This window comes from Engystomops pustulosus, chromosome 5 (genome assembly GCF_040894005.1).
Source record: "Engystomops pustulosus chromosome 5, aEngPut4.maternal, whole genome shotgun sequence".
Taxonomy (NCBI): Eukaryota; Metazoa; Chordata; class Amphibia; order Anura; family Leptodactylidae; genus Engystomops; species Engystomops pustulosus.
This window is the reverse complement of record NC_092415.1, coordinates 7,978,007-8,005,655: the sequence shown is the minus strand read 5'-3', so window position 1 is coordinate 8,005,655 and position 27,649 is coordinate 7,978,007. Positions and strand designations below refer to the sequence as shown.

The window sequence follows — 27,649 nt, the reverse complement described above, 5'->3', positions numbered from 1 at the left end:
AGTTCTAACACAACAGAACCAACACCTTATCCTGGCCTCAAATCATATGCACAACATCTTGTGGTACAATAGATTTGGAGCTTAACCTTCGCCTATGTATATACAAGTCAATCACTGTCCATCAATATCCACCAATGTATAGAATTCTCTGATGGGCAATATCCACAGTTACTGAGACTTCATATAAGCTTATTAATAATGATGGGTTCTTATAAACAGACCAGTGCCGGGCCGTACACCCAAAAAGACACACGCAAACGAGATCCATGGGTGACGTACGACTGCTCTAATCAATTAACACTACATCACATATTCAAAGAAACCTCCCACTTTTATTACTGAATTCCACAGCGGGTGTTTTTAAGTGTTTTTAGTGTCTTTGTCATATGAATTCAATATTTTTTGACATATGATCGTGTATTTACGGATGGATATTTGTGTATTGAGTTACATAATAAATTACTTGGGCAAACAGATGTTTTAAGACTGGATATAAAGTAACTGTAAGTGACCATATACACTCACCGGCCACTTTATTAGGTGCACCTGTCCAACTGCTCGTTAACACTTAATTTCTAATCAGCCAATCACATGGCGGCAGTGCATTTAGGCATGTAGACATGGTCAAGACAATCTCCTGCAGTTCTCCCGAGCATCAGTATGGGGAAGAAAGGTGATTTGTGGCCTTTGAACGTGGCATGGTTGTTGGTGCCAGAAGGGCTGGTCTGAGTATTTCAGAAACTGCTGATCTACTGGGATTTTCACGCACAACCATCTCTAGGGTTTGCAGAGAATGGTCCGAAAAAGAAAAAACATCCAGTGAGCGGCAGTTCTGTGGGCGGAAATGCCTTGTTGATGCCAGAGGTCAGAGGAGAATGGGCAGACTGGTTCGAGCTGATAGAAAGGCAACAGTGACTCAAATCGCCCCCCCGTTACAACCAAGGTAGGCAGAAGAGCATCTCTGAACGCACAGTATGTCCAACTTTGAGGCAGATGGGCTACAGCAGCAGAAGACCCCACCGGGTGCCACTCCTTTCAGCTAAGAACAGGAAACTGAGGCTACAATTTGCACAAGCTCATCGAAATTGGACAGTAGAAGATTGGAAAAACGTTGCCTGGTCTGATGAGTCTCGATTTCTGCTGCGACATTCGGATGGTAGGGTCAGAATTTGGTACAACAACATGAAAGCACGGATCCATCCTGCCTTGTATCAGCGGCTCAGGCTGGTGGTGGTGATGTCATGGATCCCTCCTGCCTTGTATCAGCGGCTCAGGCTGGTGGTGGTGGTGTCATGGATCCATCCTGCCTTGTATCAGCGGCTCAGGCTGGTGGTGGTGGTGTCATGGATCCCTCCTGCCTTGTATCAGCGGCTCAGGCTGGTGGTGGTGGTGTCATGGATCCATCCTGCCTTGTATCAGCGGGTCAGGCTGGTGGTGGTGGTGTCATGGTGTCTTTGGGCCCCTTGGTACAACGCCACAGCCTACCTGAGTGTTGTTGCTGCCCATGTCCATCCCTTTATGAGCACAATGTACCCTGTAACATCTGATGGCTACTTTCAGCAGGATAATGCGCCAGGTCATAAAGCTGGAATCATCTCAGACTGGTTTCTTGAACATGACAATGAGGTCACTGGACACAAATGGCCTCCACAGTCACCAGATCTCAATCCAATAGAGCATCTTTGGGATGTGGTGGAACGGGAGATTCGCATCATGGATGTGCAGCCGACAAATCTGCGGCAACTGTGTGATGCCATCATGTCACTATGGAGCAAAATCTCTGAGGAGCTTCCAGCACCTTGTTGTATCTATGCCACGAAGAATTGAGGCAGTTCTGAGGCAAAAGGGGGTCCAACCCGTTACTAGCATGGTGTACCTAATAAAGTGGCCGGTGAGTGTAGTTGTTAAGATGTAAGGGGGGGATTTATTAACGCACTTGCGCCACAATTCTGGTGGTTTTGCGACAAAAACACTGTCTAAAATGCCTTGCACCACAGCTATCAAGGCTTTTAAACTTATCAGACCTTTGTGCAAGATGTTAGTAGCAGCAGGACTGTTTTCCAATTATTGTCAGTGAAGTTCTGTATCTTTCCTCTGTGCTTTGAGTTCCTTTCTGTTTGCCATGATATAACCCAATCAATGACCATGGATGAGGTGTGAAGCCTGTTCTTTGCCAGGGAATAAATCCAGGCGTCTGCAGGGTCGGCCTCTCCCCTCCCCCACAGACATGGCACCTGCATCTGTTTTATTATCAGCATATAGGACAATGCTGACCCCACACTTCATCCCTCCAGCTGCTGCCCCTAGCTGCCATATGCCGCCATCACCCCCTCCCTAGTAACACATAGCCCTGCAGATACCAGTCCTTTATATCTGCACCGTATGGCGACATTTACCCAATATCTTAAAGGGGTTTTCCCACGAACGAAAGTTAGGCCCTATCCACCGGATAAGGCCTAACCTGCTGATCAGTGGGGGCCTCAGTGCTGAGAGTAGACCTCCACAGATCGTGAAAACGAGGGGTCCATCGTCCCCGTCAAGTTAATGGAGCAGACGGCCGCGCATGACCGTTCTGCTCCATCAATCTCTATGGAGCTGATGGAAATTGCCGAGCACAGCGCTCTCCCATCAGACCCTTTATCTCCGGTTCTGTAGATCATAGAAACACAAGCCTGATGGGACCTGAAAGATGTGATTCTTAGCTTTAATATGACACCAAGCACTGCTTTAGATGCTAGAGAACTGAAGTTAGGAACTCCTGAATTGACTCCTTACCCCCCTGCAGTCTCTACACTGCATCCATGACTGCGCACATCTCACATCATTCTCTTACATTACACAGATAATGCTACTTATGTAATATAATAAATGTCATATATCCTCCCCCCTGTAGAGGCGCTGCAGAACACAAACCTCTCTACTGGGGTCTTAACCATTACAGCAGATGGATACGCGGTGACCCTAAACACTGGTTAATGGGTTTTGCAGGTTGTATCTGGGCAGGACGGTGCCATGTAAAGTAATAATGGACCCATAATCCTCCTGGCTCTGAGGCTTTATCTATAATGATGTAGCAGAGCGTGACCGCTACTACCGCGCTGCATCCCCTCCGCCTGCAGGGAGTGCAGGTGCCCCCGTTACACGACGCGGGGATCGTTTTATTCCGGATGACATTTCTGGGAATGTCACCTGGGATTGTTATATAAATATACACATAACGTCACAGACCTTTGTGCTGCCGCTTCTTAAAGGGGAAGTACAGCAGCAAATAGCAAGTAGAATCTCAGAGATTGTAGAGATGAAACGCCCCCCTAGTGTTGTGACCTGGTATCGCACGGCAGAAGATACAATCCATAGTCTAATCATGGAAGACTAACTTTCTATTTTGTAGAAATCCCCCCCCCCCACGCTCGGATGCTAGATACAGATGCAGTAAAAAAATATAGAAACTGAAAAATGCTGAATGTGGCGAATCCAGGCGTCGTGGCACAAAGAGCCCGGCAGCTGCGGGATGGGGGTCACCTACCATCTGCCACCCCCTCTCCTCGCACAGGCTGCTGCACCTTGTAGTTGGGACTTTGCAGTGACCCATATTTAGCCTCCTGCCCCCTCCTCACAGGGTAATTACAGGGCGCTGCCCCTCTGAAGCCAACGCTCCGTAATTACAGCCGCCCGGGGACTCGACTATAGTGAATCTGCCCACGTATAGGGCAATGCTGATTACATAGACTGGGAGAGCTGGATGGTATCACACGCCAGGGACAGCGCAGCCTCTGAGTGACGGCCTATGGGGCTGTTTTTGGGAAATGTGTGAATTTCCTCCCCGTTATCAGCCCGGCCTTGGTTCTCACACCTTATTCCCATGAGTCACAGGGAAAACAACTTCCCCGGCTGCTGGTAATGACATTGGACGGTCGTGAACCTGTCACTACGCAGAGAGGGGACAATGCGCCTTCAGTCCCCTGACCCCCCCCTCCCCCCATTGTGAACATTTACTGTGTATTCTGTGCCATATACACCACCTCTGTGCCCCCCCCCCCACCTGACCCAATTCACTCCTGACCCATTCCACAATAAGCCCCAATATTAAAGGGGTGATGCAATGAATTTTACATAACATTTCAGCAGAAATCAAAGGCAGAACAGCTCAGCCCGGGACCTGGTCCAGACGATCACACGGCCCAAGATATAAAAACACTGGTCTATAAATCTCCCTTACTGTTCCTATTCAGAGGAAATAACATGTACACAGATGCTGCTGCTCTTAGCTGAGGTTTTGTTACAATTTCATTCCCTTTACAGGTAGATTTACAGTGATTCGCTCATTAGGGGGTGAGAAATTCTATGCAGAGGCCATCGGTAACACGGAAAACCCCTTTGAGCCACATAGGGGACACCATTAATATCACTGCCAATAAGAGTGACGTTCAGATATTCTATAGATACCAAAATCATCCAAGACCCCCGAGCTGGGGACACTGCTGTCCTCCGGAGGACTGGTATATGATCAGTGATCAATCACCCTCTTCCATTCCAGTAATGATAATACATAGTGTTATTACTGTAACGGTGACCATCATCCGTCCCCGTGTTACCCTACATTACAGAGAATTACACACCTCTGCCCGGGGCCTGCGGATCTATAAGAGGAGGGGGGGATGCAACTCAAAATGCCAAAACAAGCACAACCCCTTTAAGGGTAGAGGATTATGTCTGGTCTGATATTTGAGAGAAAGCTCAAATAATTAATTGCCATTTCTATAAAAGGTCAATGGAAAATTGCCGGGGTGGGGGGCAGTCATGGAAAGCAAATACCTACAGGCAGTAGTGTGGTACACGGCGCTGGGGGTGACCATTCCCCATTACAGGAGTTGGGCAGTCACTTACCTGCTGGTAGAAGAAGTTCAGGGTGGGCTTGTCCTCTGTGAATTGGCTCAGAAACCCTTTGGGCAAATATCGAATTCTCAGCTCGTACCTGGGAACACAGATGCAAATAAAAAGTATTAGTGAGAGGAGCCACAATACCACGGCGCCACAGCTGCCCACAGGATGTATGTGGTACTACAGATGTGACACAGGGAGAGCAGTCAGACCACATACAACGTGTGGCGGAAGTTGTAAGGTTTTTGAATTAAAGAATAATCTTCCGTAACCTAAATTGCCTAAGCAGCTCAAATAATGAGCGGATGGTTTGTTACAATGTATCCGGCAGGCCTCAACTTTTTTCATTTATGTTTTCTTGTTCCGTTATAGCAGGTAGATTAAGGAAGGGACGTAAGAGAGGCCAGAACCCCAACCTGAGACCAGACAACCCCAGTAGTGGAAGCGTGTTCCTGGCGATAAAATCCTGCGCCTAAGGGAGAATCCAACACAAATAAGAGTCTAAGTCGTGCAGGATGTTATCCTCTTCCAGGACTGTCTAGACTGAGTACAACTATAGCGCAGTGTATGTGGATGGAGAAGGACACCATGTACATCTGCCCTGCTGCTCTTGCTCTATAACATGCTGCCTGCAGATAGGACACTATGTACAATCTGCTCAGCTCCTCCTGCCCCATAACATGCTGCCTGCAGATAGGACACTATGTACAATCTGCTCAGCTCCTCCTGCTCTATAACATGCTGCCTGCAGATAGGACACTATGCACAATCTGCTCAGCTCCTCCTGCTCTATAACATGCTGCCTGAGGATAGGACACTATGTATAATCTGCTGAGCATCTCCTGCTCTATAACATGCTGCCTGCAGATAGAGCACTATGTATACTGTGCTAAGCTTCTCCTGCTGTATAACATGCTGCCTCCAGATAGGACACTATGTACAATCTGCTCAGCCCCTCCTGCACTATAACATGCTGCCTGAGGATAGGACACTATGAATACTGTGCTAGGCTCCTCCTGCTCTATAACATGCTGCCTGCAGATAGGACACTATACTGTGCTGAGCATCTCCTGCAGTATAACATGCTGCCTGCAGATAGGACACTATGTATACTGTGCTAAGCTCCTCCTGCTCTATAACATGCTGCCTGCAGTTTACTAAACAACTTTCATTCTATAATCTTGCATAAACTCTCCTGTAACGCTCTGTGCTGCTGGATACCCTCATCATATGAAGACACTGCTCCAGTTAGAGATGGGTCATTCGCAAACAAGCCAGCTCCAAGAGCCGGTTCTCGTTCGCGAATGACGTGAGCCCATGGCTCACTTAACCGCGCCCCTAACCGGCTCACCACTCCCCCTTTAACCGAATACAATAAGATACCCGAAGGGGTGATTGACTGGCCTGCGGCTCCCTATTATATATTTAATAGAAAGCCGTTCAGGAGCCGGAAGAGCCAGCTCTTCTTTGTGAGCGGAGCCTAATAAGCCAGATCACTAAGAAGAGCCGGATTTCCCATCACTAGCACGCAAGGCACATCCCTCTCCTGAAACGCTCTGTGCTGCTTTTAATAAAACAAACTTACACGATTCTCATATAACAAAAGAAACCAAGCTGCTGAATATTATTATTTTATATTCCTCCAAAAGTGACATTTCTTCAAAGCAACTACCCCCCTACAACATGTACCCCCCTCCCCAACATGATCCGGCCTGTCAGTAACAACAAAGACATTGATTAAAGGGATCCTCAGCGATGACATGAATTACATCTCCTACTGCCCAGCGCCGTCCAGAGACTGACAACACAAAGGGCTGATGGGAAATGTTATCTATACCAGCCAATGAGCTCTATAACCACATGAAAAGGAATTATTTAGGAGCCCTGGGATACACGTAGACAGGTGCTTACAGAAAAGCACGAATATTACACGTCTCAGCCTTTATATTGCAGATTGTTTCTCTGTATACAGCTCCTATGCAAACCATTGGGTCTCTGTGATAACAGACTACAAACATACCCTGTGTAGTCTGACCCTACGATCGCTGCTTTCTTATCAAGCAAACTCTATATTTGCATTAGACCAGAACACAAAGAAAACACTTTGTGAATCTCCAACCAGTAATAGAGAAACAGTTTTTGTTTTGCTTGATAAATATTCATGATTTTAAATGGGGGATCTGTGCAAATTTGATTTTTATTCAAAATACCAGGCCATGATTAGAAACCATCTATTAAAGGGAACCTGTCACCAGGGACCTCATTTTCACAGGTTACAGAAGCCCATCACACCTGCAGTGCACATCTGTCTATCTGCCTACTCTAAGCATTTGCAATATAATTGTATGTTATAACTTACCATACACCCTGAGAATCCTATGTGTAGTCCCAGGTGTTGGGCTTTGATTTGGATGCATTTTAAAGAACAACATGTGAGTTCTCTGTGCTGCAGACTCCTCAGCTCTCAGCTACCACCTTTGTGCTGCAGACTCCACAGCTCTCAGCCCCCACCTTTGTGCTCCTGTCCAGCTCCTCCCTCCCTCACTGATGTCGGCTCACCAGGCTGTTACCTCTGAGGGAGCAGGAGGGAGGCGCTGTATAGTAACACAAAGGTGGGGGCCAAGAGCTGAGGCGTCTGCAGCACAGACAAGTCACATGTTTTTTGAAATGCATCCAAACCAAAGCCCAACCCTTGGGACTACACAGAGGATTCTGTCAGGGTGCAAGTTAAGTTATAACACACAATTATATTGTAATGCAAATGCTTAGAGAAAGAAGACATATTTACAATGCAGCTGTAATGGGCTTCTGTAGCTCGTCTTTATTGAAAATGGGGTCCCTGGTGACAGGTCCCTTTTAATTGAATATAAAACAGTATATATATCCCCATAACTAGAGAACTACATTCATAACATCCAGTAGCCCATAGATCATAATGAGATCAGCCCCTGATCACAGGAGCTCACAATCTAGTCTCATTATAGCCTTAGATTTCTGGTTTTTGGGGGGAGGAGAACAGAGAATATGAAAAACCAACAATAAAACAACAGGAGGAGAATGAATGGAAAGTCCACGGTGTAAATCATAACAAGGACCCGCGATGGCGGACACAACGTCACAGGGCACCTAATCCCTATGGATGACATGGCAGCAGCGGTACACGACACTTACTTCCACTCCTCTGGGGGGTGGGATTGCTCGTACTTCTCTCGGATGTGAGACACCCCCATATCCGGGTGCAGCCAGTGAACCTCCTCCGAGCGCAGGTGACTAAGGCGTAATCCGTACGAGGAGACGCATTTCACTTTGTGACTGTCTACAATCTTCTGGATTATTCCCTGTAAAAAAATTAAAAATAAAACACTCTTAATATTTCTTATTACCGATCGCAGAGACAAGCCACATGACAAATGCATTCGCCCTTAAAGGGGTTGTCCCACAATCCATATTTATCACCTCTAAATAGGAGATTATAAATCACTAAAGAAGGATATACACTGTGTGCAGACACTGAACAAGCAGGGCATTATGGGAGATTTTATCTGTGAAGCCTGCAGAACTATGAATACAGCTCTGGAGTATAATACAACAATAGGGATGAGACCGGCTACCCATCCCCTCGCTGACCTTGTAAGCCCAGTCTTCCAGACAGCTCCTGCCCCATCTGGGGAGCCGGTTACTATTTTGAGAGGCTGCGCGCAGTATGAAGCGGAGCCCAATGAGCGCGGCCTTGAGTTTTCATTGGAAACACGACAGAATAAACGTGAAAGAATTCAGCGCAGCAGACAACAAGAGACGGGACGACGGGTGGCTAGGGGAGAGATATTACACGGCTATCAGAGCCCCCAAGGACATAAATCATGTTTATAGCTGACGAGAGGACAACAGGGGGCGGTAGACGCTATCCGGCTCCTGCTGTCATAAGATTTTATCACCATTGCTACAACCTACAAAAGGGAAGACGTACACAAATCCAGGGCAAAGGCTTTCCCCTTTTTACCGCACATCCCAAAACCTTTTAAAAGGGATGATGAAATGGATTATATATACACAGCGCCACCCCTCTCCAAAGGTTGTGTCTGGTACTGCGGCTCAATGCCATTTAATTGCAAAGCAAAGAACCTGAGTAACAATACAATAAACAAACGTGGCTCCATTTCTGGGAGAAAGCAGACAAGCCCCAGACACCCCACTTTAAACCCTCTAAACCACTTTCTAGTTCTTAAAGGGGTTGTAACAACTTTTCAAGTTATTCAAAAATCATTGGTGAGGGTCCGACAGCTGGTACCTCAACCAATCAAAAAAAACCAGACCATTCTGGGACCATTCTCACTAATGAGAAACATACTGGTATTCTGATTAGATTGCGAGCCCCATTGGGGACACACCCATTGGACTACCTTTAAATGGGTTGCACCTCCTAAAAGGCACTCCTCCATTTTCCACAGGACCTCCAGCGATCATGAAGACAGGGTCCCACAAGTGCTGCATACAAATGTAGCATCTGCTCATTCACTTCCATGGGATGGGGAAGCCCCCAAAAAATTGCAGGATCCCAAGGTAGAGGAAAACCGAACCACCGATCTAATGAAGGATGTATCCAAGGAAGCCACAATAAGCTAGAGAGCCAGAAACCCGGCTTTCCCAAATCATTATCTATTCCAAATCACTCAGGACTGATATTAATGGTCTATACAGTGGAATAAATTGCTCCCCAACCCATATAATGTGCCATTTCCAGCAGCCCATGGTCTAAAATACCCCCCTTTCCTGCAGCTGCCCCTGTATGTAGCCCCTCCTGATAGTGCTGCATTTACTGTGGTCTGTCTATAAGAGAAGGGAAAAAAGAAAAAATATAACACCCCTTTTTTCTACAGCCCCCACACACTTCTAATATTGTCTTTGGCCTTTTCACTAAGAGGAAAGAAATATACTTACTGTTGTCAAGTATTAGTCAAGATGCCTGGGAAACTGGGAATAGTTATTGACTCGAGTATAAGCCTAGGGCAGCCTCCCCTCGCTAACAAAGTGTCCGGCAGCCTCCCCTCGCTAACAAAGTGCCCGGCAGCCTCCCCTCGCTAACAAAGTGTCCGGCAGCCTCCCCTCGCTAACAAAGTGTCCGGCAGCCTCCCCTCGCTAACAAAGTGTCCAGCAGCCTCCCCTCGCTAACAAAGTGTCCGGCAGCCTCCCCTCGCTAACAAAGTGTCCGGCAGCCTCCCCTCGCTAACAAAGTGTCCGGCAGCCTCCCCTCGCTAACAAAGTGTCCGGCAGCCTCCCCTCGCTAACAAAGTGTCCGGCAGCCTCCCCTCGCTAACAAAGTGTCCGGCAGCCTCCCCTCGCTAACAAAATGTTCCACCAATAAAATGTCCACAGCAGAGCCCCCTAAAAAACAACCAACAACTGTATACTTACCTCCAGCTTATTTTCTTTCTGCCCGTGCACATACATTATGACATCACGTGACCGCATCAAAGTGTAGAAGAAGTTGGAGGTAAGTAAGCTTTTGTGGCTGCGGGCGGGGGTTTGGGTCTGGTCTTATATAAATTGTCTACTTGTGTACGTGTAAACTCTACAGGAAAAATTGTAACTGTTCTTTAATCCACTCGTGTCACACACAAAGCTGCATGAAAATTTTGTTGGACTGGCTGATTTATCATAACCCCATGATGCATTGCTCTCAAGTCCTGAATGCAGCTTTGGCAGTGAATGGAGCATGCTAACACGCTTACCCTGACGTCGGTAGCGTCTCCGTGCCGGATGTTGCTCGCCCACGTTGCAGGCTCACTGTTCGTTTCGAAGAAGTGGAAGACTTTTAAGACTCTTTCGATGGTCCCTGGGGATCGCTCCATGCCGGCGCTCAGGCGAGACTTGGCGTTAGAACTTGGCGTGTGATTTAGGTTGGGGTCCAGGTAAGCCGCAGCCATACTCTTACTGGATGCTAAGTGTCGGTCATATTCTGCAAGAGACAAAACCAAGGGTTAACAGACGACTAAGAGGTGTATGGAAGACTAAGCAATGGACAAAGCAGAAGGGGTTAAATCTACATGGTTTCCCCTGAGCAGGAGATTATGGTTTGTCTAGTCACGTCATGTGCTGGACACGTCCTTGCTGGGAGCCACATATCTCCAACGTTCAAGCCTCATCGAGACGCAACGCTCTGCAGGAAACCTCACGCCTGGAGATGGAGCGTATTATACAGCGCACTCGGGTTATTACATCCTGACAAGGGGGATGAATGTCACCACTGTCTGCGGGCGCCGATACTGAGAGCCGTCACCTCTACTCAGACAACGAGGGATAAAGAGGTTCTGCACACACAGCAGAGGGTCTGGCACAATGTAGAAGTCTAGGAAATCTCCTGGGGCCTAAATATTTCCAATACAGATCCCAGAATGGTTCAGGATTTTGGGCCGATGCCTCATCTACAATGTAGAAAAGGTCTGCAGAGGATTTCATCCATTCAATGACAGCAAGCAGGGATCCCCAACATGGAGGTCCTAATTATAGTGATAAAGTAATAGCGTCACACAGTCTGTGACTAGAAATTACAGTTCAACTCTGTTAATTTCAAGGAAAATGAACCAGGGAAGAAGAAGGCTGCTTCAGAACCATCCTGGACAATCCCTTTAAGGCCGTACACCTATGACACACTGATCATATTGATGATACTGAGGCATCGATGGGAAGGCTGTAGCATGTGTGTCCCCTCTGTAGGCAGATTCTATCTTGTATAAATGGTATTGGACTCTGTTCACACTGCTGCGACTATAACCCATAGACCTCCAGCTAACGCCACAAGCCTCACAATGACAATGTATGGGACTACAGTAGAATATGTTGCAGGTCTGAGCAGCGGCCGGACATCCGGTCGCTGAGAATCTATTTCTGATTATTTATTTGTTCTTCAGAAACCAGAGATTTTCTCTTCTCATCGCCAGGAACAGAAGAAATAAACGGCAAGCGCGAGCCAAGGATTACTCTAATGTGGGGTCCTAAATCCCCTGCCATCTGGAGGTCCGGCCTGCGATGCGAGACGAGGATGGCACAGATCCATTATTCTGCAGGATATAGACATAACCGGACCCTCAGAGCTGTACAGAACCAACAGCAGAGGAATAAAGGGTTCTATAATGACCCGGGTCCATGTACAAGAACTGGAGGGCGAGTCTCACCTTGTAGACCAGGGGTCAGGAACCTTTTTGGCTGAGAGAGCCATGAACGCCACATTTTTAAAATGTTATTTTGTAAGAGGCGTACCATATGCACATGCCCCCCAGTAGATAGGTAGTCCCAGTGTCACGGGTGCGCCTGCGATCTAGGTCTCGGATCACAGGCACACCAGTGCCCCTCTCCGTGGCAGCGCCCCTTTCCGAGCTCACTCAACCCACCACTTTCCGGCTCCCGTCCTGGGTGGCCAGCGCGCAGACACTCACAGATTTAAGGGGCCAGTGCCCTGCTGATTGGCGCTGCCCACTTCCCGGGTTCCTATAAAGACTGGCGGCTACCAGATAGGTAGCCACAGCACATGCCCCCAAGTAGATAGGTAGCCACAGCTGTCTAAGAGCCAGATGCAGCCAACAAAAGAGCCATATCTGGCTCCCGAGTCATAGGTTCCCTACCCCTGTTGTAGACAGTCCCCTAAATGTAGACGTGGCCTTAATGGGCTCTGCTACATTCTAACAGACTTAATATTTATAGAACCCTGCTTGCTGTCAGTGACTATAACGACTCCCATTCACACCCATGTCCGACTTACAAAAACATCCAATTTCCATTCCGTTGCCAAATGATCTTTTCTAAGAATTTTAGATTGTGTTGCTCCTCTGTTATTCCTCCTGGAATGAGTAACTGTGCATTAAAGGGGTTGTGTCGATACATTGATATGATCTTCTCTGTACCAGTGGTTACATCCCGGTCCCATAGATGTCATGGTGGCCAAGGACGGAGCTGCGTCCTGTTCTCTACTTCTGTGGGACGTCAGAGAACCAGCACGGGCCATTAGACGGTCTAGAGAACCCGCTCTCACAGCTGACCCTCACAATGGAACGTATAGAGATTTCCAGGAGGGATAACAGAGGACGGACACCTGATATTGTAAAACCTTCTGGCTGATGACTTCCATTTAGCGCAGCGCCCTAGTTGGCCCCCCTCCATTCTCCGAGCCTTCCCTGTCACTGCTTCCTACTGCACAGGGCTAATGAATTTAGACTGATTAAAACAAGTAGGCACCTTCCAGAGGGAGACGCGGGAGGGGGGGGGGGGGGGTTTGAAAGGCTTCATTATCCGTCCACACTGCGCTGCACCTCTTCTGGGGACTGACCTACTTCTACTAATAATCGCTCGCCCGTCACCGCGACACCGAACATTCATCCAGGAACAACTTTCCTACAAAGTTTCAGAAGAAAAGTTCTAAATAAACTGTCCTGAAATACTCTGTGCTGCTGGTGAGAGGCCACTCATTACATAATGTGTAGCTGCCTTCCTGAAATACTCTGTGCTGCTGGTGAGAGGCCACTCATTACATAATGTGTAGCTGCCTTCCTGAAATACTCTGTGCTGCTGGTGAGAGGCCACTCATTACATAATGTGTAGCTGCCGTTCCTGAAATACTCTGTGCTGCTGGTGAGAGGCCACTCATTACATAATGTGTAGCTGCCTTCCTGAAATACTCTGTGCTGCGGGTGAGAGGCCACTCATTACATAATGTGTAGCTGCCTTCCTGAAATACTCTGTGCTGCTGGTGAGAGGCCACTCATTACATAATGTGTAGCTGCCTTCCTGAAATACTCTGTGCTGCTGGTGAGAGGCCACTCATTACATAATGTGTAGCTGCCGTTCCTGAAATACTCTGTGCTGCTGGTGAGAGGCCACTCATTACATAATGTGTAGCTGCCTTCCTGAAATACTCTGTGCTGCTGGTGAGAGGCCACTCATTACATAATGTGTAGCTGCCTTCCTGAAATACTCTGTGCTGCTGGTGAGAGGCCACTCATTACATAATGTGTAGCTGCCGTTCCTGAAATACTCTGTGCTGCTGGTGAGAGGCCACTCATTACATAATGTGTAGCTGCCTTCCTGAAATACTCTGTGCTGCTAGGAAGCTCAGGCCCTACTCCCATCACCGTGTGACACTCACTCCGTAAGCTTCTCCAACATCAGCAGATTCACATAAAATACTCTGTGCTGCTGTTACAATGTAACAAGCTATTGCCAGCATCCAAAAAGGTGAGTGCTGAAATACTCTGTGCTGCTGCATAATCCTGCTACTTCAGCCTAAGCCCGACACATACAGTCCTGTCCTAACTTCATCACATGGTCAGACAAGTTTCATCAGTCACTTAAAGGGCTCATCCATTCTACACAACTGCAGTTCATGTGAACCAGGAACATCCCAGAAATTGGCTTCACCACCAGGGGGCTGCGATAAATGGACCTCTCCTTTAAGTTGCAGCTTTCACACAAAGTTACATGAATGGAATTAGTGACCGTCCCCTATAATACTGCAGCACATCAGGGATTGGTGCAGCCGTCCTGGACGATGGGATCTGCAGCCTAGTAATCTGAGGAACGGCTTCTGGCGTGGCGGGCATGCTGGTACATGTAGTGCCATCCCTTCATAGGCTGCCAGTGCTACAATATGTCTGCCTCTAGCATCACTGATGCATAAAAATTCACATCAAATCTTGTGCCAACCCCTTTAAAAAACATAAATTTGCAACAGTTTCATCTTCGGTTCACCAGGACAGATCACATGATAGTTTGTTACAATGTATCAGTCTGGAATCACAGAGGATTCAACAGTAACAAGCGCCCAGTTGAATTAAAGGAGTGTTCACGTTCACTGACAGCAAGCAGAGATCTCAGTAATAAATGTATACAGGATGGAGGGGGAATCTCCTATTCATATTTATTATCCCTGGATTATCGGAGATCTAGCGTGACGGAAAGGGAAACCTGCAGCATGTGATGAGTCATGGAGAGCGGGTGTCAGGGCAGGGTGCAGAGGGTGCCCGGGTCACCGCCCGCCTGCTCCAGGCAATATCAGGATCATGTGTGAGGCAGTCACAGGCGTGTAATGACACGAAAAAGGAAATTCCAGCTCTGCCTGTCAGGTCAGTAACACTGGGAGAGCGATGGACGAGGCCGGGGATTGTGATGTCACAGCCGCCACTGCAGGAGGCAGATTTAGAGGGCCACGCACCCCATAGGTCTGGTATCAGTCACCCGTATGGAGGGCGTTAGCCTTGGCCACCATGTCAAGGGTGCTCTGGAAGACTGACCCCTACCAATCTGATATTTGTCACCTATTCTAAGGACATCTCCCAAAACCCAACTAGTATCAAACTGGACCAGGCCCCTCCTGTACTTGTGGACCAATAACCAGGGGCTTTGGTCTGGTGACTCCCAGGAATGTCCACCCGTTGCCTCTGGCTGGGGCTCTGAGGCGCCTCCCAAGTCCTGGCAGTGCTAGGGTTAATCTCCTAATTCTGACAGGTCCCCTGCTGAATGAATGGTTTGTGTGTGTGGAGATCCCTGGGGCCATGTTCTCATGAAGTCACCGGGTCACACGGAAAAACCAAGGACCGCAAAATCTACTGGAGTTCCCATCATTCAGGAAGGAAAGCACCTACACCTGTGCCGTGGGGTCACCTCTACGCTAGGCCCATGACCGCCCCATGACAGGGGTCACTCCTCCCAAGGCTCCTCCCCACTGTAGGCCACCATGAATTTCATTAATACTCAGGACTGCAACCAAAATCAGTAGGATCAGACTACCCAGGGTTTGTTTGTAGTCTGTTACCATAGAAACATATAGATGTGTGACAGAGCCATATACACAAAAGGGAGAATGTTGAATTACAAAAGTTTCTTAAAAGGGAACCTTTCAGTAGGTTTTGTCCCTGGAGAGATGGGTAATTGTACATTTGTGTATTATGTTAGTAGCAGCAGAACTGTGAAATATGGATTCATATTCCATTGCTGTAGTTCTGTCCTGGGGGAGGAGGATATCCTCACACTGCTGTGTCCCCACACTGCTGCTTCCCAGTTTTCCCCCTCTATTGCTTAGTAAAAGCTGTAGCAAACTGACTGAAAACATGCAAAAAACCGACTAATGGGGCTCTGCAGAAGCATCACCTGGCACAGCAGTGTCACACCCACAGTGCACTTGGATAAATCCTCCAATCCTGGAGTATTTCACAGTCTTGTTGCTACTATAAAATATGCACAAAGGTCTGATTACACATCTCTCCAGGGACAATAGATATAACACCAGCTGCAGAGAGCACAGAGCACAGCAGTGTGAGGTCTGATTACACATCTCTCCAGGGACAATAGATATAACACCAGCTGCAGAGAGCACAGAGCACAGCAGTGTGAGGTCTGATTACACATCTCTCCAGGGACAATACATAACACTGGCTGCAGAGAGCACAGAGCACAGCAGTGTGAGGTCTGATTACACATCTCTCCAGGGACAATACATAACACTGGCTGCAGAGAGCACAGAGCACAGCAGTGTGAGGTCTGATTACACATCTCTCCAGGGACAATACATAACACTGGCTGCAGAGAGCACAGAGCACAGCAGTGTGAGGTCTGATTACACATCTCTCCAGGGACAATACATAACACTGGCTGCAGAGAGCACAGAGCACAGCAGTGAGAGGTCTGATTATACAACTCTCCAGGGACAATACATAACACTGGCTACAGAGAGCACAAAACACAGCAGTGTGAGGTCTGATTACACATCTCTCCAGGGACAATACATAACACTGGCTGCAGGGAGCACAGCAGTGTGAGGTCTGATTACACATCTCTCCAGGGACAATAGATATAACACCAGCTGCAGAGAGCACAGAGCACAGCAGTGTGAGGTCTGATTACACATCTCTCCAGGGACAATAGATATAACACCAGCTGCAGAGAGCACAGAGCACAGCAGTGTGAGGTCTGATTACACATCTCTCCAGGGACAATACATAACACTGGCTGCAGAGAGCACAGAGCACAGCAGTGTGAGGTCTGATTACACATCTCTCCAGGGACAATACATAACACTGGCTGCAGAGAGCACAGAGCACAGCAGTGTGAGGTCTGATTACACATCTCTCCAGGGACAATACATAACACTGGCTGCAGAGAGCACAGAGCACAGCAGCGTGAGGTCTGATTACACATCTCTCCAGGGACAATACATAACACTGGCTGCAGAGAGCACAGAGCACAGCAGTGAGAGGTCTGATTATACATCTCTCCAGTGACATTCCATAACACTGGCTGCAGAGAGCACAGAGCACAGCAGCGTGAGGTCTGATTACACATCTCTCCAGGGACAATACATAACACTGGCTGCAGAGAGCACAGAGCACAGCAGTGTGAGGTCTGATTACACATCTCTCAAGTGACATTACATAACACTGGCTGCAGAGAGCACAGAGCACAGCAGTGCGAGGACACTCCCCCCAGTGGTCTTGTAGAAGCCACAGTCCTGGATTATTAATTCATATCTCACAGTCCTGCTGCTACTAACAACATTCACAGTTGCAAACAAAAAACTTTGTGAAAAACATCCACAAACCAGTCAGGATCTAGTCCTGCTCACACAGCTGGAGAGGGTCCGTCACAGTGTATCAGCAACATTACATTAGGCAGCGGTTTAACCCCACACAAGTTCACGAGTTCGTGGCCGAGACATGACTTTTAATTAAATCAGATGGAACAAATAGATATAAAAGTCATATAAAACAACCCGGAGGATCCTCTGCATCACATGATCCCTAGCGAGCCCCCCCCCCATGATGCGGGTCACAAGTTTACGTGCAGTATCACAAGGGGGTCAGTGATCTGTTGCCATGACAACAGGGATTTGTGGGATTACCCTGGAGGCCGCTATAATCCTATCTGACAAGTGCACAACACTAGGACCCTCCATAGGGATGAGGATTAAAGAGTTAATGCAGCCTAATGGTGCCGGGAGGATGTAAGGTTGTCAGGCAGATGTACACAACGCACTGACACATGTATAGGGCGGCATTAATATTTCATACCCCTCCACCCGGGGTATTAGTGCACCCCGGCCAGGTCTCAGGGGGGCAAGGAAGGAGGGGATAGGAGGGGGGCTTATGTATGAAATCAATAGACTCACAAACAAGAAGATGATACAGAAACGTCCCACACATCACTGCAACATATTATATACACACACACAATATACACATATACACAATATACACACTATACATATATACACATACACACACACACACACACACACAATATACACATATACACAATATACACACTATACATATATACACATACACACACACACACGTATATATAGATGACAAATCTTACACTTATCCCCAGAAGCTGAAAAAGTCTCAGTTGCAGAACAACAGAGAGCTACAATGTATCAACTACTAATAACAAGACCCCAGGTCCTCTCCATATGGTCAGTATATACGGTCACAGCTGCCCCGAGAGGCGGCTTTCTCCATATGTGAGCGACTGTCTGCCCCGCACAGGACGACCCTGGACTATCCGCTTATGGTGAGCAAACGCAGCTCCTACATATCACTCTGCGGTGATGGCCACTAGACAAAGGGTGAAGCACACGCTCCTCTCTGCGCTCCTGGTGCTGACCATAAAAAGTGCAGCCATTTTTGTTTATAGGACAGTCAACAATTCAATGTATGCAAATATCCTCTGAGCTCCCCCTGGTGCTGGCTGTATATACAGTATGTAGTAATCTCCTGAGCTCCTCCTAGTGATGGCTGTATATACAGTATGTAGTAATCTCCTGAGCTCCTCCTAGTGGTGGCTGTATATACAGTATGTAGTAATCTCCTGAGCTCCTCCTAGTGGTGGCTGTATATACAGTATGTAGTAATCTCCTGAGCTCCTCCTAGTGGTGGCTGTATATACAGTATGTAGTAATCTCCTGAGTTCCTCCTAGTGGTGGCTGTATATACAGTATGTAGTAATCTCCTGAGCTCTCCCTAGCGGTGGTGTATATACAGTATGTAGTAATCTCCTGAGCTCCTCCTAGTGGTGGTTATATATACAGTATGTAGTAATCTCCTGAGCTCCCCCTAGTGGTGGCTGTATATACAGTATGTAGTAATCTCCTGAGCTCCCCCTAGTGGTGGCTGTATATACAGTATGTAGTAATCTCCTGAGCTCTCCCTAGCGGTGGCTGTATATACAGTATGTAGTAATATCCTGAGCTCCCCCTAGTGGTGGCTGTATATACAGTATGTAGTAATCTCCTGAGCTCCTCCTAGTGGTGGCTGTATATACAGTATGTAGTAATCTCCTGAGCTCCCCCTAGTGGTGGCTGTATATACAGTATGTAGTAATCTCCGGAGCTCCTCCTAATGGTGGTTGTATATACAGTATGTAGTAATCTCCTGAGTTCCTCCTAGTGATGGCTGTATATACAGTATATAGTAATCTCCTGAGCTCCCCCTAGTGGTGTCTGTATATACAGTATGTAGTAATCTCCTGAGCTCCCCCTAGTGGTGGCTGTATATACAGTATGTAGTAATATCCTGAGCTCCCCCTAGTGGTGGCTGTATATACAGTATGTAGTAATCTCCTGAGCTCCTCCTAGTGGTGGCTGTATATACAGTATGTAGTAATCTCCTGAGCTCCTCCTAGTGGTGGCTGTATATACAGTATGTACTAATCTCCTGAGCTCCTCCTAGTGGTGGCTGTATATACAGTATGTACTAATCTCCTGAGCTCCTCCTAGTGGTGGCTGTATATACAGTATGTACTAATCTCCTGAGCTCCTCCTAGTGATGGCTGTATATACAGTATGTAGTAATCTCCTGAGCTCCTCCTAGTGATGGCTGTATATACAGTAAGTAGTAATCTCCTGAGCTCCCACTAGTGGTGGCTGTATATACAGTATGTAGTAATCTCCTGAGCTCCCACTAGTGGTGATGTATATACAGTATATAGTAATCTCCTGAGCTCCTCCTAGTGGTGGCTGTATATACAGTATGTAGTAATCTCCTGAGCTCCCACTAGTGGTGATGTATATACAGTATATAGTAATCTCCTGAGCTCCTCCTAGTGGTGGCTGTATATATAATATGTAGTAATCTCCTGAGCTCCTCCTAGTAGTGGCTGTATATAAAGTGTGTAGTAATCTCCTGAGCTTCCCCTAGTGGTGGCTGTATATACAGTATGTAGTAATCTCCTGAGCTCCCCCTAGTGGTGGCTGTATATACAGTATGTAGTAATCTCCTGAGCTTTCCCTAGTGGAGGCTGTATATACAGTATGTAGTAATCCCCTGAGCTCCCCCTAGTGGTGGCTGTATATACACATTTTGTTGTAATCTCTTGAGCTCCACTAGTGGATTGCATAGTGTTCTTTTATGCATTAGCTTCTATGGAGTGGATCTTGTAAAAATATGTGACCAAACTAATGTGCGCCAATCCGTGCAGGCAATGTGTGAGTGGTGTCCAATCTAGTGCAAACACACATAACAAGCAATCACTGGGGAGGGCAAACATGTGGCCATCTTGTTAATATTGGCAAGTAGGGAATGCAGAATAACACAGGTAGCAGAAATTATTACTACAATATTCCAATCTGCCAGTGAGATACCCTGAGCCCAGGACACACAGCGACGCACCACTGCAGCTTTACAAGCCCCTGGTATCCTGCGGCTGTGTATCTGTCACCTCTGTGCCTGCCTCAGCAGCTGTTACACACGGCCCTATACAAACATGGGATGGAGTGGGGGGTGGGAGCCGGGGACAACGGGAACAGAATTAATCAGAGCCGTCCTGGAAATGAGAAATGGCAGCCAGGACGCCAGCGCAGCCGGGAATCACTGTGAAAATGTCAGCGCTGCTCCACCAGGCTCAGGAATAGCAGCTCCAGCCACCGGGGATACCAGGGAATATCACACCAGGATCTGCCTAAATAGAAGACACATTCTGGTTGAGAGAAAGGGGAATCTATTTTATTATCAGGGACTTCCAGTATCTGACTCCAAGGCTGTAACTCTTTGATCTCTAGCACCTCCGGTGGTCGGAGGTCCTAACACCATGAGAAATCCCAGGACCTCTGACCCCATGATCAGCCGTCCTCTAGGTCAGGCGACAGGGATGGACACAGAAGCCAAAGATTTGCCCTGCGCCACCGTGTACCATATAATATCCCTGAGGGAGAAGTAGAGATCAGGCTCCATCAGTACTAAGATCACACAAGGTTATGGGTAACACGGGGCCTGGGATAACAGTGCAGGACCCTCATTATTAGGAGAGGACCCTGGATGCAAGACGCTGCCCCCCTCCGGACTAACAGGTCGAGATCTCACTAGACAGGAGGTTCTTGGGTTACTGGGACCAATAGGCGATCGCCCTACATTCACCATAGGCTGCGGCACAGAGAAGAGGCGGACAGGGGGGGGAGGTGGAGAGGACAATGTCCATAGCACGTATATTTCCATAATGTAAAGAAACTAAATAAATGGAATAATTTTACATGACAGATACAGACAGGGCAGCGAGGTTTGTCCTCTACTGCTGGAGTTCCCCTTTAAACCTTCCCGTCATTGGGGTTGTGCGTCCTCCAGGTTTTGCCGCTCCTCTGATCACAGCGGGATAAAACCAGTAGATAAACAGACCATAATTCATCCGTCCTCACAAAAGAAGTGTTGAGAGAAAATGAGGTTGGACTGAACGTGAAGGCATAAAACAAACATCTGAGCCGGTTACACAGATCCTCCTATGGACAGGGATCCAAAATAAGCAACTGCTGGAGAGGCCTCCCGTAAACCGCACCGCTACTTAACCCCTGCACCCACCCCAGTCCCCGAGGACAAGGCATCGCACAAAGGTAGCGGCCGGAATAAGCTTCTGCTACCGATGTATCTCATACTACACAACTGTATACACCTCCAATACCACCACACACCAGTTATCAGAAATTACATCCTGTATTATACCCCAGAGCTGCACTCACTGTTCTGCTGCTGGTGCAGTCACTGTGTACATACATGACATTACTTATCCTGTACTGATCCTGAGTTACATCCTGTATTATACTCCAGAGCTGCACTCACTATTCTGCTGTTGGTGCAGTCACTGTGTACATACATGACATTACTTATCCTGTACTGATCCTGAGTTACATCCTGTATTATACTCCAGAGCTGCACTCACTATTCTGCTGTTGGTGCAGTCACTGTGTACATACATGACATTACTTATCCTGTACTGATCCTGAGTTACATCCTGTATTATACCCCAGAGCTGCACTCACTATTCTGCTGCTGGTGCAGTCACTGTGTACATACATGACATTACTTATCCTGTACTGATCCTGAGTTACATCCTGTATTATACACCAGAGCTGCACTCACTATTCTGCTGCTGGTGCAGTCACTGTGTACATACATGACATTACTTATCCTGTACTGATCCTGAGTTACATCCTGTATTATACTCCAGAGCTGCACTCACTATTCTGCTGCTGGTGCAGTCACTGTGTACATACATGACATTACTTATCCTGTACTGATGCTGAGTTACATCCTGTATTATACCCCAGAGCTGCACTCACTATTCTGTTGCTGGTGCAGTCACTGTGTACATACATGACATTACTTATCCTGTACTGATCCTGAGTTACATCCTGTATTATACCCCAGAGCTGCACTCACTATTCTGCTGCTGGTGCAGTCACTGTGTACATACATGACATTACTTATCCTGTACTGATCCTGAGTTACATCCTGTATTATACTCCAGAGCTGCACTCACTATTCTGCTGCTGGTGCAGTCACTGTGTACATACATGACATTACTTATCCTGTACTGATCCTGAGTTACATCCTGTATTATACTCCAGAGCTGCACTCACTATTCTGCTGCTGGTGCAGTCACTGTGTACATACATGACATTACTTATCCTGTACTGATCCTGAGTTACATCATGTACTATACTCCAGAGCTGCACTCACTATTCTGCTTCTGACATGCAGTTTCTTAACCCCCTCCCCAATCTCTGAATATGATGTTTCTCTTTATAAATAGTGAATATAGCCAAGTTTAGAATAGGGTACAGAATACAAAAGTCCCAATTTTAAGGTTCATCTATGCACCCCAAAGCTTTTGGTGCACTGTTCAGACTGTTAGCTCTAGCGAGCACGGCAATCATTCCTATAGGTTTCATATGATGTTAATACTCTAATGTCCCATTTGGTTTGTTCCCCATGATCTGCACAGCGCTGTGGGATATGATGGCCGTATGTAAAGATTTATTATTATTATGATCTGGGGACAAATCAGATGAGTGGTCTGGGAAAGTTACTCCATGTGACAGTCATATTCAGACTGAACTGAACCCATTTGTGTCAGTGATTTCAAGATCTCATGTGTTTCACAGCTGAGGATTTGTTACAAATGTATCTTGTCTAGACAATGCAAACCCTACAGACCACAGGCTGATACAGTTTATCTACACAGACACATTGTGTCAGGACAGGAGATTGTGTATAACCTTGTAACAGGACACAGCAACGGATCTGCAGCCGTGCAAGTAGCTAAAATGCCCAGAAGGCAGCGCAGCGTTTATTAATGGTGGTGAGAATGAAACAAAACCTCAGCTTGAATGGCAAAGTTACTCAATGGACCTGCGATTCCCAGAATACAATATTCTGCATGAGCTTCGCTGCCACGGTCACATGACGCGCCCCCCCCCCCCAGAGCAGAGACATGATGGGAAGAGTCATTCACAGAGAGGGATACACTGAACCTTAGCCAAAACCTTAATGGGCTGAGAGCGCAGAGGAGTAATGGGATCCGGGCAGGGGCTAAGTGCCGCGTCCTCCCTCATTACATATTAATGAGAGAAAGATTGGTGTGCAAAAGTATACACACCCCCCTACAGGACACGTACTGCAAACCAACAGAAACATCCTGATAGTTCAGGTTAGGTCTGTCTCATCTCCCCTGCCATCACATGGGACATTCCGATAATTCGGCACCTAACGGGGGTATGTGCTCCACAGATTCATGTTATTTGCAATAATTGATAAGAAGCTACAACTAATAACTATGCAACATATTGGGATCTAGGGATGCAACTTGTACGTCCCAAAATATCTAGATCCAAAACCTGAGGGAAAAGTTCTATCATCCATCTGTATGACGCCTGTATGGTTAGGGCTCTGTTCACACTGCATCGCAGCCATATGTTTAGTTCTATACTGTGCGGCTCCTAGGAAATATCCAGCAACAACTGCTATTAAGAAGTTCTTTTCCTGAAACAATGAAGAGTCTCAAATCTCCAAGCGGAAACAGAGTAAAAGAAATCAGCTAGAGCTATGTACTGCAGAAATAATGCACCTTCATTCCACTTTTACATTACAAAATATCCAGAGGAGGGAAAGGGTTGTATGACACCATCTTTATTACTTGTATTATCAATACAGTTTTGGCTCTGGACAAACTGCATCCTAACCCAATAGTATCTGTAGATACCACCTAACCATTTCTACCGCTGAATAATGCACCTTCATGCCACTTTTTTTTATTACAAACTATCAAGAAAAAAAAAAAGCTGGAGAAATGGTTGCATAACAGTGTTATTGGTATAGCATCTGTACGGTATTGGCCCCATACGCTGCTGCTTTGTGCCGCCCGAGAAAACATCCCGTGACAGTCCACAAAAAAATAATCAGCAAGGAAAAAAGTAAAAGTTGCACAGGTGCAACTCCGAACCATGAAATAAAGGTTTCTGCGTACTAAGACCTATGAAATACTTCTCCCGCTATGAAAAATGGTGAATAAGGTTCCATTAAGCAACTTTTATATTGCAAAATATTAAAAACAAAAAAAAAAAAGTTGCAGAAGGGCGTTTTTGTATATTCAGTCCCGTCCTGTATCCTCACTCTCCCTCTCCGCATCCTAATGTCAGAATCCTCCTTTAATTAAATTGTCTCCTTTAATCTAAAGATGGCAGCTGGTGACCTTAAAGTGCCCGGCAGACTAGAGACTGGCGGAGGAATCGTCTCCAGGTGGAGGGGGATAATCCCTTCATAGCGGTGACGATGCGGCGGACGCATGCGGTGATCGTCACACAGCGGCTGCACAACAATAGCCATAAATACACGGCAGCGCTGATGATGTCATCAGTCCCCAGGCCCGATCCCACACGTCACAGGGGATGGGAATGAGAGAAGCGGATGAATAATTCACGTGTCGGTGGCGCTCGCCCGGCCGTTATACACGGCGCAGATTTAATATCCTGGCAGAGACCCGGACGAATCCGCTCGCCCCTTTGTTACTTGCAGAACACGATCCACATCCACAGGACCAAACAAAGGCCACACAGAGGAGAAAGGGTTAACTGCACCTGAGCAACTCTAACAATATACAGTACCGAGCCTACAATGGGTTAACCCCAAGTTACTTCCGCCTGTAGAAGGGTTAATACTATCAGTGCGCACACATTAACCCCCTTTTAATCCGTAGCTCCTGTGCCGAAACCAAAACATTCCAAAAGGGTTAATATCCAGTCGTCCCCCCCCCATCATTTAACCCTTTCTGATCTCTGCTCCATGGGTTCAAGATCAAACACAACAGGACAGGAAAAGGATTAATCCCCAGGCCATGTTCCACCTGCAGCACATCATTTAACCCCTTAGGGATGGTTAATATCTCAAGGGGGGGGGGGGTTTACAACCAGCAACATATAGAGTTAAACGGTGACTCCTCCCTCCTGTGACCCAGCAGTTACTATGTCAATATCACAATCCAATGTTATCAACAGTAAAAGGGGTTAAAACCTTAAAGAAATGGCATTAAAGGGTTAACGACACTGCACAGCCTCCTGTCCCGTCCATACACTGCTCCAGGATTTAAGGGGTTAACACACTGCCAGACCCTGCAGTCAATAAAGGGTTAATTGGCTATTTCTCAGGATGTAAAGGGTTAACAACCCCCCCCCCTCCCTGCATGCAGTGTTTAACCCCTTACCGGCCGCCGCTACTGTCCTACAGTCAGTAGAGGGTTAACCTCCCCCCCGGCCGGCATTAACCCCGTGTGCCCGGGAGAGCAGCGCTCCGGTAACGCGGCGGCCGGTGATTACCTTTGGCCCAGCAGATCGGGAATGGGCTGCAGCCGCTCTTCTCCATAGAGATGACGGCACCTGTCCGCACAGGCTCAGCGCGGGGGGCTGCACTGCATGGCGCCAGCACCGGAGCCGCAGACGGGGCCGGGAACACGCCGCATCCCGGTGCTGGGACTGGAGACGAGGGCGGGGCGCCGAGGCCGGTGTGACGGGGGCGGGGCCGGCCGCAAGCTCATTTGCATACACCTTGATAATTTGCTAATCCCACTACGGGCACGGGGTAAAGGGGCAGAAACCGTCACCACAGCCGTCACGGTGACCCCCCCGGGCAGCGAATCAGGGTGAAGCTTTCATTTTACCACAGCAGTTTGAGAATTCTAAGCTGCGATCTCATTGGTTGATTGAGATGACAAGAGGTTGTGGGGAGCTCAGCTGTGATAGGTTGCTATGGGTGACATACACGCACCTAAGTAGAAAATGATAGCTGAACTCTCATTGGCTGATAAAAGCAACACAAGATGTGGAAAATTGAAAGCGCAGCTCAGATTGGTTGCCACAAACAGCTGAGGGAAAATGAAAGCTGAGATCTGATTGGTTACTATAGGTGGATACTGAAGGCCATATAATTATACAGTATATCAACTGGAGCAGCAGACCGGGCAGATGCATGTACAGGCAGCCCCCCGGTTTGTTCTTAAATTGAATTTGTATTTAAGTCGAAACTGTATATTTTGTAATTGTAGATCCAGACAATTTTTTTTTTTGGCCCCAGTGACAATTGGAGTTTCAAATATTTTGCTGTAATTGGACCGAGGATTATCAATAAAGCTTCATTACAGACACCTTACAGCTGATCATTGCAGCCTGGGACTATAGTAACATCCAGAGAGGTCACCAGAGGTCACAGTGGGCAGAGGGGTCTGGCTGTAACTAGGGGTTGTCTGTAAGTCGGGTGTGTAAAGTAGGGGAGCGCCTCTACTATACATATAACATTTCATGGAGAGGAGGGGGGAGAATGTCAGTGTACACAGTATATCACTGGGGGCCGGGGAATGTATGTACTTGTATACAGTATATCACTGGGGGGGGGGGGGGGGATGTATGTACTTGTATACAGTATATCACTGAATGGGGGGGGGGATGTATGTACTTGTATACAGTATATCACTGAATGGGGGGGGATGTATGTACTTGTATACAGTATATCACTGAATGGGGGGGGGATGTATGTACTTGTATACAGTATATCACTGAATGGGGGGGATGTATGTACTTGTATACAGTATATCACTGAATGGGGGGGATGTATGTACTTGTATACAGTATATCACTGAATGGGGGGGATGTATGTACTTGTATACAGTATATCACTGAATGGGGGGGGGATGTATGTACTTGTATACAGTATATCACTGAATGGGGGGGATGTATGTACTTGTATACAGTATATCACTGAATGGGGGGGGATGTATGTACTTGTATACAGTATATCACTGAATGGGGGGGGGATGTATGTACTTGTATACAGTACATCACTGAATGGGGGGGGGATGTATGTACTTGTATACAGTATATCACTGAATGGGGGGGATGTATGTACTTGTATACAGTATATCACTGAATGGGGGGGATGTATGTACTTGTATACAGTACATCACTGAATGG

General features: G+C 47.2%; 1 protein-coding gene across 22 annotated transcripts in view; it reads right to left on the bottom strand.

The window, feature by feature from the left end:
• PTK2 (protein tyrosine kinase 2) overlaps positions 1–27,649 on the bottom strand; it is a 154,625-nt gene that overhangs the window by 82,612 nt on the left and 44,364 nt on the right. For 19 of the 22 annotated variants that reach the window (XM_072151115.1, XM_072151113.1, XM_072151114.1 and 16 more), the window contains 3 exons: positions 10,611–10,837; positions 8,053–8,219; positions 4,888–4,975 (listed from right to left, as the gene is read on the bottom strand). In XM_072151115.1, coding sequence (XP_072007216.1) covers positions 4,888–4,975; positions 8,053–8,219; positions 10,611–10,805 — 450 coding nt within the window. In that variant the 5' untranslated portion in view covers positions 10,806–10,837. Of the gene's footprint in view, positions 1–4,887; positions 4,976–8,052; positions 8,220–10,610; positions 10,838–26,002; positions 26,260–27,649 lie in introns of those variants that run through there. The other 3 variants (XM_072151122.1, XM_072151126.1, XM_072151109.1) reach the window with 2 other exon arrangements.